Genomic DNA, 15,687 nt, shown 5'->3' on the forward strand with positions numbered 1-15,687 from the left:
TACCTTGGCTTAATAAGCCAAGACAGAAGCATACCTTGTGCCCATATGCTCCATTCTTGTGTCACTGTTTTAAAGTGTTTGCTAGCAAGGCAAAGACTGAAGTGGAGGATGAAATTGACAACTGCATTGACAAGGAAAAAGTAAATAGAAGATAGGTGGATATGTACTCCTGTGAAAGACCACGAATTCTAAAAATAAGTTTATGAATGTGCTAACTCATTCATATCATATTTTCTGCACACCACATTCATAATGGCTCAGAAAGTGATATGCATTTAGCAATCTAAATGTAGGAGGAGGGTAGAGCTTCCTTCATGAGCCAGCAATCTCATTGAACCAATTGCAGAAAGGGGGCTGACACAGGCAACAAGGAAATGAGGGTTTCTGCAACAAAGGAACTTGGGATACACGTGAGAAACTGGTGGAAGTATCAAAGGGAAAACAAGCTACACAAATCCACAATGTGCCCAATTTTCTGCCAGGAGTGAAAAGCAAACCACAAACCCACCATGGTTTAATCTCAGGAATGAAGCACAATAACATCTGAACTCATCCCATACATTGCACATTTACATTTTCACAGTGCTTTTTTTGTAAGAAAAAGGGTGCCGGAACTCATGACATTATTTGCCCTTCGCACATAGTCAATCACTGTACACACACACACACACACACACACACGTCAGATATGTAACAAAACATAATGGTTGCCACCTGCAGTAAGCACTCAGCGTGCGACCACACAACCAGTCACAAGCCAAGCAGTGCCACAAGCTTAGCAGCACCATCACAATCAGCACGGATGAATTCCGCATGCACTGGATTTGACACACAAGCAGCCCGCATGCACCGTTTTAATTATTTTGCCGCCGACCTGCTATGCTCGACAGGGCAATTCAAATCCACATGGACCAAACATCAAATTTTCAAAAGTTACTTTTAAAACTTGGAAAATCTGTCAAAAAAAGGTGCCGGAACTCTGTTCCGGTGTGTTCTGTGACAAAAAAAGAACCGCATTTGCCATTGGAAGCAAAGCAAAAGTGATGTATTCAAACCCTTTTTAAAACAGAAAAAGTAAAAAAAGGAAAGGAAAAAGAAAGGAAGATTCAAAAATTTTACACTTAGAAAATCTATAAAACTGCAAGAGGAATACATTTAACATATGGTAGCCTACTTCTGCGCTTAAGGAAGCAAATTTTATTTTAAACATACCTGCTTTCTTCTGGAATATGAAGTGCCATCATCTGCAAAGGTTCCAGGCACTGCACCATCCACCCATGACGGTCACTGATGCGCTCTGCCTCTACTTTTAAGAAACTATTTGGCATTCTGCTCCACACAACAGGTGTGATTGTCTGAACATCTAGTTGAGGAGGACACTGGGGAATAGGATTTCTCTCTTCACTTTTAAAGATTGCTGCTGATAAAGGCATGGTGTTCTGTAAAAACATACATGGATTTTAAAAAAAACCCCTTAAACTAATGTCATAACATTGAAATTCAGGTTGATTTTTAGAACTCTTAATAAAGACCTGCCTGCCAAATGGATGCTGTGACCCATTCTAGCTCCCAGAAGTGAATCAGGAGGAAAAAAAATGCTCTTCAGTTTCCCTCCCACACATTTTTCCTGGGCTACAAGCCTATGCCACCACCACAGTGTGATGTCAGTTAATGCGAATTAAGCCCAGCTCACTCTGTGTTCTGGGAGACATTTTCTCATATCTTTTTATAATCAGTATAGTTTGCAATTCATTGTTATTCTGAATTGGGGTCAAGGAATGGAATAGAAGTCAAGGAATGGAAAAGTGTCATTCTACTCTATTTACTTTAAAACCCATCGTATCTATTTATGCCAGCCTGCGGGCCCACCTCCACCACCTTGCTGGCGAGGGCTCCGCATGCCCTGCTCCAGCTCCCCCCCCTCCGGCATGGGTGACAGCTGCGCCGCTCGGGGGTGGGGCATGGAGGAGGAGTTGCCGTGGACTTTAACTCGCCGGCCGGGACCAAGCCAGCACTGTGAAAGGGATGGAAGGACGGACTGCCCACCCTCGCCACCTGGGAAGACCTGCCGCGCCGCCTCCGTGCCGCTGCCTGGAAGACCACCGCCGGGACACTGCCAGCCCACCTCTACCACCTTGCTGGCGAGGGTTCCACGCACCCTGCTCCGCCCCCCCCACTGGCATGGGTGAGAGCTGCGCCGCTCAGGTGGTGGGGCGCAGAGGAGCTGCCATGGGCTTTAACTTGCCGGCCGGGACCGAAGGGTGTTGGCCTAAGGGCGGTGACGCTGTTTGGGGCTGTTTGGGGCCATGCGGGGCCATGCAGGGGCTGGGCTGGCCAGGGACTCTGTGGGTCAGCTTCCTTAATCTGCTGCCGGGGGGTGGCAAGTTTTTATTGCTTTTAATTGTTTTTATCTGGTCTTATTTATCTGTTTTTGGCTGCTTCTATTGGGTTGCCTGGGGAGCGCGTGGGCGCCGCCATTGCGGTGGTTATGGGCAATGGGCGTTATGGCACTGGGGGTTTAACGGGTCCGCATAGAAGGAGGGACAGATGGTTGACACCTGCCCCCCCTTCTGGCTATTCCCCAAGCCGGAAGGTTCCAGGTATGCTTATCAACCACCCCTCGGGCCTGACAGTGCTGTTACTTAATGCCAGGTCGGTCCATAATAAAACATCCCTCATCCACGACTTAATTGTGGATGAGGGGGCCGACCTGGCTTGCATCACGGAGACCTGGGTGGGCGGGGGGACGTATTCCTCTCTCAATTGTGCCCGCCCAGATTTCTGGTTCAGCATCGGCCACGTCTGGGGGGGAGGGGAGGGGGTCGCTTTAGTTCATCGAGCCTCTCTTTCCCTTGCGGGGCTTTCTGTCCTCTCGAGACCAGGTCTAGAGTGCCTCAACTTGGCGCTGGGCGACCAAGACAGACTGGGGATTCTGTTGGTGTATCGTGCACCCTTCTGCCCAACAGTCTCCCTGCCTGAGATGACGGAGATCATCTCGGACCTGGTGTTGAAGACTCCCAGGATGCTGGTCCTGGGGGACTTCAATCTCCATGCCGAGACTGATCTGACCGGGGAGGCTCAGGACTTCATGGCCTCCATGATGGCCATGGGGCTGTCTCAACATGTCATTGACCTGACCCATGAACGTGGACACATGCTGGACCTGGTTTTCTCGACGGGGCAGGAAGAGGGTGGTCTGAGGGTGAGGAATTTATGCTTGACTCCCCTGTCATGGTCAGACCACTTCATCGTGAGGTTTGAGCTCGATGGCAGCCTTTCCCTCTGAAAGGGTGTGGACCCTATTGTGTGGGTCTGCCCTCAGAGCCAGATGGATCCGGATGGATTCCTGAAAGCTCTGGGGGAGTTTCCGGTTGATAAAGCTGGCGCTCCTGTTGATACTCTGGTCAAACTGTGGAATGGGAAAATGACCAGAGCTATTGACACAATCGCTCCTAAGCGTGTTCTCCCGCCGGGCAGAGCCTGTTCATCCCCTTGGTACACACCTGAATTACGGGCGATGAAGTGGGTTGGGAGACGACTAGAGCGTAGGTGGAGGAAATCACGGGATGAATCTGACCGAACACACTTAAGACCCCATTATTGGGCCTATGCTGTGGCGGTGAGGGCGGCAAAGAAGAAATTCTTCTTCACTTCCATTGCCTCCTCACAGTGCCATCCAGCGGAACTTTTTTGGGTGGTACAGGGGCTGGTACTACCAGGCCCCAAGAAAGATCCTGTACCACCCTCGATAACCCACTGTGATGACTTTGCCCAGCACTTCAAGGAGAAAGTCGCTCAGATTCGTCATGAACTGGACTCCACTAGTGACTCAGATTCCTTAGGAGAGGTGCCAATGTTACCGTCTGGTCACACATTGTTGGATGAGTTTCAGTTATTGTGGCCTGATGATGTGGACAAGGTGCTTGGACAAGTACGTACCACCACCTGTGTACTGGACCCTTGCCCATCGTGGCTACTATCCAAAGCCAAACACGGGATCGGTTCCTGGATCCAGAAGGTCATCAACGCCTCTTTGAAGGACGGCCGGGTGCCTGCCCCTCTAAAGGAGGCGGTGGTCAAGCCGGTCCTAAAGACGACGTCCCTGGATCCAGAGATGGCCGTCAATTATAGACAGGTGGCCAACATCCCGTTTTTGGGCAAGATGCTGGAGTGGGTGGTGGCAGGACAACTCCAAGCTCTCTTAGATGAGACTGATTATCTGGACCCATTTCAGTCCGGCTTCAGACCCGGGTATGGTACTAAATCTGCCTTGGTCGCCCTGTATGATGACCTGTGCAGGGAGAGAGACAGGGGGAGTGTGTCCCTGTTGGTTCTCCTGGACCTCTCAGCGGCTTTCGATACCATCGACCATGGTATCCTTCTGGATAGGCTAAGGGGGCTGGGAGTAGGAGGCACTGCTTGGCAGTGGTTCCGCTCCTACCCCGACGGCTGGTTCCAGAAGGTGGTGCTGGGGGACTTTACCTCTGCGCCATGGCAGTTTAGCCATGGAGTTCCACAGGGGTCTATTCTGTCCCTCTTGCTCTTCAACATCTACATGAAACCGCTGGGAGAGGTCATGTTGTTTATTTATGTTGTGAGTCATCCCAAGGCTGTGTAGCAATGGGGACAGCATATAAAAACTTTAAATAAATAAATAAAATAATAAATATTTATAGTAATTGTATGAAAATACCTTTAATTTACCAAGTTCGAACTGTATCAGGTTTGTGCTTGTAGGCTGTAAAAAAACTGCTGGAAATAATTTGGTGTTTGGTTCAACCTGAAAAATACATTTATTACAATTAAAATGCAGCATGACCTTTTAATAAAATTTTGCTAATAACATTGTGGTGACATATTTACTAAAGCTGCTATCCAATACACATTTACTTGGAAGTAAGTCCCATAGGAAGCTTATCTTTGAGTTGACATACATCACAGTATAAATCATTACAAAGGTAGAACAAACAGTCAAGCAAGTAAGTATTCTTGTAAAGGGAAGCAGGAATGAGAAGCATAATTTTGGCCTGCAGATTACATTATCTTGTTAAATAGGCAGTTTACTTCAAAGGAAAATGTATGAGAGTGCAAATATACATTCTTTCACACATATGCATGCACAGAGCAACATATGTGTATATATGCTTCACATTTCTAAGCCACACACAAATTATAAGTACATAGATATTCATTCAGATATCTGCACACATACATTTGCAGAGATGGGTATCTTTCAAACTTATATGTACAGGCACAGATTCTCCCCTGCCAGATAAACAGCAAGTTTAAGGGGAATTGGCAATCACAATGCAGAAAGCAGCACTGAGGAGACAATTAAAATTCTATTCCTTCCATATAGTGTTCCTGATTGGATTCTTCCCCACACCCGCATGGGTCCATTTTCTTTTTTAAAAATTGCAAGGGATCTATTCACAGATCTCCCACTATCTTCATGAGCTTGCTTCCATAAGCTATGCTTATAATAGCCTGCTCCCATGCAGCATTCTTGCTATGCAGGAAACAAAAATAAAAACAACCTCTCCGCTCAATAACAGCAATTATAACAATCATAACAAAGAACTGGTGGATAAAAACCTTTGAAACAATTACTTAAAATGAGGACCAGATATGATGTAATAAATTGCTATTAAAGCTCAGGACAATAAGTGTCAAAATATAACACTGATGACACCAGGTGAACATGCCTAAAAGGTTGTGTAACAATTTTGGCACCATCACTGACAAAGACCTCTTTAATCTCAGACAGCATCTAAAGAAAAATCTCCATCAAAGATCTTACATAATGGCAGGCTCATGCAGAGGAAGGCTGTCCTTCAGAAACTTGGGTCCCAGGCCCATCTGGGGTCTTAATGGCCAAAAATAACATGCTGAATAGGACCTCAAAATGAAGCTCTTTTACTACTGGCACAATATTCTCACACTCTGCACCCAGTTCCATTTAACAGCCTGGCCATTGCATGTTGAATTAGAATAATTTAATCTAGATATTACTAGAGTATGGATCACTGTGGGTAGGTTATCTTTTCTTCGAGAAGGTCCACAGTTGCTGAAAATTGTTAAAAGAACTGTGAGCTACTAACGCCATTGAAACATCCACAGCGAAGCTGCAACAAACGGCACCCTAGGCTATAAATGGCCCACTAGGGGAAATGCAACTCCCTCCAGAACAGGTTAAATACCATCTCCCAAGATTGATAAATAATTCATTAACATTTCTTCTGCCAGCTGGTTCTCATTTGCCCCATTAGTTCTGCCCATCCTATGTTTATGTTTGAGAAATAGAGGTGGGTATCACTGATCTATCTATTTTAAAATTTAAAGGTCACTGAATAACCCAACAGGGCTCTGTTGATATTGATATACTGATAGTAACTGAGGCAAAATCTGTGTTAACTTCTCCCAAAGACTTAATATAGCATTTTAACAGAGTGCTCCACAAGATAGGCCAGCCATGTAAGAGTTGAATCACTGCAAAACAATGCTTCAGTCACAGACTGGTGATCCAGAAAGTACCCACTATTGATGATATCAAACACTACTGAGAGGACCAGGAGAATCAACAGGAATGTACCTCCCTGTTGTGCTCTTGATACAGGTCATTCAACATGGAGCCAAAGCCATTTTCGTTTCTAAACCAACCCTCTTCAACCTGGTATCCTCTCTATATATTGAGTTACAATTCCCATAATCTCCACACAGGAAAAGCCATGTTCCTCCATTGAGGAATTCCCTCCAAGTGCAACTGTAGTTAACCAATAGTATGGAAGAGTTTAAGATGAGTATGGAAACTATCTGTTTGAGTAAGGGGACTGGTTTTTCACTTGGTGATGCAGATGGTTTGTGTGTTAATATGGGTTTTATGTAAGATTTATTGTTATGCATTAGTTTTATTAATGCAAATTATATTGTACACTAAACAGTGTTATAATTGCTATAGTTGTGTATTATTGTAGTTATATAGTATTTCAAATTGCTTTACTGTATTTTATGTCCAGTGCTTTGGAGTAAAGTCTAGAGAAGAGGAGGAGGAAGCTGCCCCAAAGCACACTAGAAGATTGAAACGGGATCAGAAAATCAGTGTATTCTAGGTTGATATAAAATAAATGTATATAAAACAATGCATATTTATTATTTAGAGCCTTTTTGGACACCACAGCATTCAGTAATAAATCATTAATCCAGAAATGGGGGACAGGGGACTGCATGCCACACCTAAACTGCCTCCTCCTTACCTTCACAATCCTCAAATGCTGGCTCAGAGAAATGCTATTTCCACAACTTCTGAACAAAGACACTTAGGCTGTTTGTGTGTCAAACAACCTCTACATAATTCAAGAACAAGTCATGGCACACATTCCCACAGTTTATGAATTAATTAATCCATAATTTGCTGCCAGATGCCCCTGTGACATCCAAACAGGATCCAGAGTTTACAAATATAAAATCTGGAATCACAGTAATGTGCACTGGCAGTGGAGAAGAAACAGGAAATGAACAGTTAAGCTAAAAAAATACAGGTATCCTATTTTTGGCTGAATAGCAATATATTAGTACAAAACTCAGCTCTACTAAGAACAAATTCTTAACTATAGGAATTGCCTTTCATTTTGTACTATTGGATGATGGCCAGGATACTGCTGCTGAATATGAATATTCATTAACATCCATAAATCTAAATTAGATTCTGTTTCTGTTCTGCATAATTTTTAGTTATGTGGAAATATTATAAATATTTATATTGAACCTATATTATTTCTCTACTCAAAGAAAAAGAAAAAACACAAAATATGATGAAACCCCTTAATTTATAATCTGGTTCAGGCTTTTGTGAATCTAGATTCTGCACACAAATATACTTCCTCCCTGCACTTTCAGTACCTAATAGTAAAAGCAGATACTAAATTGAAAGCGCAATTAAGTAGTAGTCTTTGTCCAATACTCAGGCTGAAATATCTCTCACTAATCCCAATGGAGCAGAAAAAGATGCTCGCAAAAACTACTTTAGGTATACAGGGTGTCCCCAAAAAATTGACATAATTTCATAGTCTAATAATATATCCAATACTCGCTCAAATGATCTCAAATTTTAACAAAATGTGTAAAAACTAATTAATGTTAGTTACACAATGTTACGCAAAATATGCTACAGCATGTTGGGCAGGAGGTGAACTACCAACTTGACGTGTGTCGTGTCACAGGCAGTGCGCATATTGAACATTTGTGAAGCTTTGTGAAATTGGTTATACTATCTACATCCCTTTGAATCTCTTGTTTGAATTTTTATAAATAAATATTTTATTGTTCAACATGAAGCCTATTTAATTTTGTTTGCCTAGGACATGTAAGTTACTCAGATATTCACATTTCAAATAATGTCAAAATTTTTGGGACACCCTGTACTTCTGTTTTTTCCTCCCCACGACCCCCTCAAGACAAATAATTATATTTTAATTCTATTTTTAAAAGTTGGCTGCAAACATAAACTAAAAATAACACTTGAAATCATAAGGACTTTGTGTGTGAAGACAGATTTCTGAGGTTATAGTCAATAGTATTTGTACATTAATTTTATACAGAGATCTCAGTTTCTACATTCCTTAAATCTGCTTAAGTGAACCATACAAGATGCATATCTTAATAAAGCAGAATTTTTAAAAAGTCATGGTGTGGAATGGGAGGAATGCACTAGTCTACAGATATTGGAGCAATGTTGGAGAAACGTCATTAGCAGCACTGGGAAAATTATGATGGTAAATAAGCATTCTTTTAAAAAATGAAAATCTTAAAAATCTATCATAGTTCTCCCGATCAAGTATTGAATTCAGTGCTTGCATATTCTTTTCTTTTTCCACACATCACCATGTAAGAGAAATGTTGAGTCAATATTCAAATCTTTTGTTTTCAGAATCAGCATACAATCACATTTATCTTCATAATTATAGTTTCATCCCACATTTGTTTTATTTCTGTCACACTGTACTGAATATAGAAACATTAATTTGATCCCCAACTTGCCTATGAAACTCCTGACTGAAGTTGAAAACAGTGTCACAGGGAAAATCATTACAATTTCACTAGGAGATGACCACCTTTGTCTTATACAGAGGGAGAAGAAATTTCAGGGGGGAAATTAAATATGGGGTTGATATAAGCTTGAGCCTTTTCTGATTTGTATGATGTAGAATTTTAATTCTCAGAATACCTCTACATGAATTTAAAACAAGTCAGAAAATATAATTGATGAATTTGTTATACAATTTCATTAATTTGCCATTTTTAAGTGCAGTAAATGCACCATCCTTAGTTTTTAGAATCCTGAAGAATTTCTTCAGGAAATGCTTTTGAATGTGTACAGCCTGTTAATTCAAACAAGAATATATGAATCAAGGCCTTGTAATATATGTTCAGAACCTATGTACACTGTCACACAGAAACACCAATATCAAAAAGTCATCATGTGTTATCAGCGATATATTGATAAATAAACGGCACAGAATTTTCTCTGTGTGGGGGGTTTGGGGACAACAATGATACCTGATAGAAAGTTCCCAGTTCTCTTCCATTGGCTGTGAATGACAACATTCCAGTAGCCAATTCAACAAGACATCCGATTTCTAAATCAACGTTGCCACGGCCTGATCTTTGTGAATTAACAGATGTTTCTCCTCCCCAGACCATGTAACAATTACTACGTTTTACACTGAAATAAACAAACAGAATTCATCAGAACAACTACAAGTCAGTGAAAATGCAGAATACATCAAAGGCATATTATTTATTACTATCTTTATCCTGTCCTATCCTACAGGTTTCACTACAACAACAAATTTTCCATTACACATAAACCTAAATTAAATATATACTAAAAATCATATACCCTTAATTGTTAATCTAATAAACAGTCCAACCAGGTCAACACTAACAGAAAAGTGCTCTTTGTTTCTGAAAGAAGCCCCAATTAAATACTTGAGGAGTTCTATAAATGTGCAAGTCAAACAAGTGCCTATTTGCCCATTTCTTCTGGGTATGGTAGGCATGTGTAGAATCAAAAGTGATTTTTAGTAAACCTAAGTGATCATGACAAAACACAGGGGAGAAATTATGTAAGGCAAAACCATTATGTAGTTTAGAGAGTTTTGGATTCACATAAATCCTGAACTAAATAGGGTTAATTCAAGATGTTTAAACTGAAGCAGGTTTCCTCCAGAGATCAGAAACTCTCCCAAAGCTTTGCTGTGGATTCAGTTTTGGAAAGACACAAACATAATATGCCAGCTTGCACAAAATGGATGAATCATTAGTGTTTTTTTAACCTACAGTGAGCTGCAGGTGCATACAGCCACTGTCATGTGACCAAGGATACAATGATTTAAAGGGCTAAACAACCTTTACATAACACTACCACTAATCAATGCAACCAGGCATTGCATATTTAAAATGGTAGTTGCACCTCATGCCGGGCATGCACTGCAATTCATCAGGGATTATTTAATCCATAGAAAACTATGGGCATTATTCATTTTTAAAAATCTGGAACAGAGACTAGTATGCCAGAAAATACAATCTAAACAGTTTGAGTGTGTGTGTTAATTTTCAATGACAGTCAATCAGAAGCATTAACAGGTTCCTGAATTAATCTCCAGATTTAGTTCTTAGTCCTAGCTGGGCAGCCTCCAAATGGGTCTGAAGAGAAGCAAGCTGTTTTACAAAGCACTACATAGGTTTTCGAAGCAGATTTTGTGGTTGATGCACAACCCTAGTTAAAACTAGCACTCCTGAATTGTAATTGGAAAATTATGGTGAGCCAGTACTGACATTGAAGCATCTGTTCAATGGATGAGACTCAGCAATCCTCCTTCACCAGAATTCCCACCCTGGGACTACAAGCTTGTACATTATAGTTGCTATCATGACCATCTTGCCAGCTGATGTGTACTCAGTTCCTAATGAAATCTAAAGATACACACACAGCAGTTTGTCTAGAAACACCTCAAGGCTGCAGTACTAGAATTCCTACAGAGGTGGAAATCTACCCGGGGAAAGGGATGGAGAGAAATTGTCCCGTAACAGTGTGGGCAGGAGAAGGTTAACAGCACCTCCTCCCCTCCAATTCAAAGCTTTTAATCTTAGAATGCCTTCCTTTGATTGATGAAGGTTTAAACACATGTATTTTCAAGTCAGCTTGTAAATTCAGGTTTATACAAACAGAGAAGCTGAAATCCCTATGAAAGAACAGGGAGGCTTGGAGAGCAAATTTGTAACACCGAAGTCTGATGGCCATTCCTCTTGGCCTAAAACAATTACCTCAGACTTACAGAAAATAATTTTGCAGCTATGATAAAACAGTAGATAATGACTAATATTCAGAAAGCAAGTTTTGTAGAAGTGGGTTTTAGGCATTTAAAACTTATTTTGCTTCTAAGTCAGTATTTACATGCAAGGATTATTATTCAAATGGATCATATGAAAGATCCATTCAAATGTTTCCATTTTTTTCTTACAAATGCAACATAAACAGAATTGTCTCATAGAAATGTTACAGCAGCAAAGTTATAATATGGGGGGCTGAATTCAAACTCAAAGTTTTTAGTAGTGCAGCAAAGTGTGCATCTAAATGATCCTCACAGAATCAAAGGATTGTAAAACTTGAGGAAAAACAGTTGGAGAAGAATTGCAAAGTAATTTTTGACAAATAAAGCCTGGTAAATGCTATCAAATATTAGTAAATTATGGGATTAAATACTTTCATATATTATCTTTAAGATCAAACCAAGTTTATTTTTATACTATTAGGGGGTTATAAAGATTAAATTACAGAGTGAATGAGTCTATGAGTAATTTCTAAGTCCAAACCTTTCATGAACTCTGCCTCTCTCATCTCCCAATGTAACCGTTACTGTGCAGTTCTTATTTAGGTCAAAATGTTCAGTGTAAAAGTGGTAGTCAGGAGTTACCCAACCAATCCAGACTGAAGATGGGTCTTGACCAGCAAAGATCCGTACTGAATAGAAGTACTGAAATGAGCAGAGTACAATGTATGTATCAGAAGTGGCAAATGGAAATAACTAAAATACTATTTTGAATATTTTTAAATGCAAACAAATTCAAAACTTTCTCAGAGAAAATTTCATTTCATGGAATGAAAGGTCTGTTGCCTTTCTTTCTTCCTCTTACCTGTTGCCTTTGAGCCACAGCAGCAGTAGATATTGGGTAAAGGTGGGATGCTTACCTGTAACAGTTGTTCTTCGAATGGCCATGTGTGTATTCACACACATGGGAGCTGTGCCAGCACAGTGCATGCATCTGGGAAAATTCTCTCAGCATATTGTTTTGGGGGGGTTTTTGGAAGGAATTCTGCACCCGCTCCCCCTAGTATAAATAGGTGGAGTCTCCACCCTATTGCCAGTCCAACTGGAGACCAACCATTTGCTCCCCTGATACTGGTACTGACACGTTAGGAGAGAAAAATATTTAGCCCATTTAAATCCATCCACCAACACCAGCATGGTACCACCAGGTGGATTGTGTGAATGCACATACAAGCACTTGAAGAACAATTATAGGTGAGCAACCTGCCTTTCTTTGTCATGATCTCTGTGCATCACACATATTGATGACTGGCAAGCTTACCCTACCAAAGAGGTGGGATGGTGCCATTACTGCAGGGCAGTTGAGAGGACAGTATGACTGAAGGAGATGGTTTGAGTCCTGCTTGATGCAGGGAAAGGGGGAACTGGAGAATATTTTCAATGGTTGCTGATGGAGCGGTAAGATGAAGCTGAGCTATTTCCTAATTTGGAAGCAAATAGCTTAGCTTAGTATGAACCAATCAAGTTAAAATCTGTGGTAACTAGTTCATCAATAAGAAAAAAAAACCTACAAAAACACAAAAATGGCAATACACTTACTGTTGTGGCATGAACAAGTAGTTCTTGGCTTTGTTTTCTGGAAATAAATGACAATTTATTTATTTAAACATTTATATGTTATCTATTTCACCATGGCATCTCTAGGTGGCTAACAACAGATAATTAAAATACTTTATAAAGCAATAAAACAATGGAATAGATTAATATAAAGCTGGATTAAATTACATTAAAAACAATACAAGTGGAGGGTTAGGTAGTTGTTGTTTAGTTGCAAAGTCATGCCCGACCCATCGTGACCCCATGGACTGCATTCCTCCAGGCTCCCCTGTCCTCCACCATCTCTCGGATTCCACCCAAGCTCACACCCATTACCCCAGTAACTCCATCTAGTCACCTCATCCTCTGCCGTCCCCTTCTTTTGTTTTCAATCGTTGGAGGGTTAGGTAGTGACTAATAAACATTAAAAGTATTTTAAAGAGGTTGGTCTTTACCTGGAATTGAAAAGACTATAAAGAAGGGACCAGGTGAATCCCCCTAGAAAGAGTGTTCCAAACGTGGAGCAGCAGCAAAAGGCCCTCCTCCTAGCAGCCACCCCTCTTACCTCCCCAAGGGATGGCTTACACAAGAGGACCCCTTGCATTGATCTTAAAGGCTGGCTAGGCATATATGGGTGCAGACGCTTCTTTAGATAACTGGGGCCTAAGCTGTTTAGGCTTTATATGTTCAAGGAAGCACAATGAATTGGGCCTGGGCCACAAGTGGTAACCAATGGAGCTCTTTTACTATAAGTGTTATATGGGCCACTCTAAGTGTTCCTGGCACGAGTTGAGCAGCCCAATTCTCTACCAATTGTAATTGCCAGACCATCTTCAAGGGCAGCCCCACGTAGACCACATTGCAATAGTCTATTTTGGTTGTTACCAGTGCATGGGTAACCATTTTCAGGCTCCGTCTGTCCAGGTAGGGGTTGAAGTTGATGAATCCACTGCAGCTGAAGAAATCCAGGTCCAGGAGTACGCCCAGACTGCAGACCCTGTCCCTGAGGGTGAGTGCAATCCTGTCAAGGACAAGGCAATGCCCCTCCAGCATGTCAGATTACCCCTCCCCGCCAACTAATAGCACCTCTGTTTTGTCTGGATTGAGCCTTAGTTTGTTGACAGTTATCCAGTCCATTATCGAGCTCAGGCCTCAGTATGGTGGCAACAGCCTCACCTGGATGAGATGTAAAGGAGAAGTAGAGCTGAGTGTCATCTGCATATTGCTGATATCTCAGCCCAGACCTCCAGATGACCTCTCCCAGTGACTTCATAAAGATGTTAAAAAGCATGGGGGACAGCACCAAGCCCTGTGGTACACCATGACACAACCGCCAGGGGGAGAACAACTGTCCCCCAGGACCACCTTCTGGTCCTGGTTGGCCAGGTAAGAGCAGGTAGGAACCACTGCAAAGTGGTACCTCCCACTCTCATCCCAGCCAACCTATCCAGAAGAACACCATGGATGATGGTGTCGAAAGCTGTTGAGAGGCCAAAGAGAACCAAGAGGGTCACACTCACCCTGCCTCTCTTCCTGCAAAGGTAAACATAAAGGGTGACCAAGGCCGCCTCTGTCCCAAACCCGAGCTAAAGCCCAATTGAAATGGATCCAGATAATCTGTATCCTCCAAGAGTGCCTGGAACTGCTCAACCACTGCTTGTGCCAACATCTTGCCCATAAAAGGGAGATTAGTGACGGGTCTATGTTGTTGTTGTTGCTGTTGTTAGTCACGAAGTCGTGCCCGACCCATTGCGACCCCATGGACAACATTCCTCCAGGCCTTCCTGTCCTCCACCATCACCCGGAGTCCACTTAAGCTCACACCAACTGCTTCAGTGACTCAATCTAGCCACCTCATTCTCTGCCGTACCTTTCTTCTTTTGCCGTCTATTGTTCCCAGCATTAGAATCTTCTCCAGGGAGTCCTTCCTTCTCATTAGGTGACCAAAGTATTTGAGTTTCATCTTCAGGATCTGGCCTTCTAAAGAGCAGTCAGGGTTGATCTCCTTTAGGACTGACCAGTTTGATCGCCTTGAGTGTCCCCCAGCACCACAATTCAAAGGACTCAGTCCTTTGGCGCTCAGCCTTCCTTATGGTCCAGCTTTCACAGCCATACATTGCACCTGGGAAAGCCATAGCCTTGACTATACACACTTTTGTTGGCAGGGTGATGTCTCTGCTTTTTCGTATGCTGTCTAGATTTGCCATAGCTTCCCTCCCCAGGAGCAAGCGTCTTTTAATTTCTTGGCTGCAGTCCCCATCTGCGGTGATCTTGGAGCCCAGGAAAATAGAATCTGCCACTACCTCCATTTCTTCCCCATCTATTTGCCAGGAAGTGAGAGGACCGGATGCCATGATCTTAGTTTTCTTAATGTTGAGTTTCAAGCCACCTTTTGCACTCTCCTCCTTCACCCACATCAAGAGGCTTTTTAGTTCCTCTTCACTTTCTGCCGTCAGAGTAGTATCATCTGTGTATCTGAGGTTGTTATTTGTCCCAGCAATCTTAATTCCAACTTGTGGTTCATCTAGCCCCGCCTTTCTCATGATGTGCTCTGCGTATAAGTTAAATAGGCAGGGCAACAGTATACAGCCTTGCCAAACTTTCTCAATTTTGAACCAATCAGTGGTTCCGTGTCCAGTTCTCACTGTTGCTTCTTGACCAGCATATAGGTTTCTCAAGAGACAAATAAGATGGTCTGGTACTCCCATCTCTTTAAGAACTTGTCACCATCTGTTGTGATCCACACAATCAAAGGCTTTGG

The 15,687-nt window shown here is 42.2% G+C and overlaps 1 protein-coding gene across 1 annotated transcript in view; it reads right to left on the reverse strand.

The window, feature by feature from the left end:
* The window catches only part of RYR3 (ryanodine receptor 3), a 397,078-nt gene that overhangs the window by 262,440 nt on the left and 118,951 nt on the right, over positions 1 to 15,687 (reverse strand). The window contains exons 31-35 of the mRNA XM_044436195.1: positions 12,924 to 12,966; positions 11,875 to 12,035; positions 9,556 to 9,721; positions 4,694 to 4,780; positions 1,213 to 1,439 (exon numbers count right to left, since the gene is read on the reverse strand). Coding sequence (XP_044292130.1) covers positions 1,213 to 1,439; positions 4,694 to 4,780; positions 9,556 to 9,721; positions 11,875 to 12,035; positions 12,924 to 12,966 — 684 coding nt within the window. The remainder of the gene's footprint in view (positions 1 to 1,212; positions 1,440 to 4,693; positions 4,781 to 9,555; positions 9,722 to 11,874; positions 12,036 to 12,923; positions 12,967 to 15,687) is intronic.

Source organism: Varanus komodoensis, unplaced genomic scaffold (assembly GCF_004798865.1).
Source record: "Varanus komodoensis strain SLA01 unplaced genomic scaffold, ASM479886v1 scaffold3, whole genome shotgun sequence".
NCBI classification, from domain to species: domain Eukaryota; kingdom Metazoa; phylum Chordata; class Lepidosauria; order Squamata; family Varanidae; genus Varanus; species Varanus komodoensis.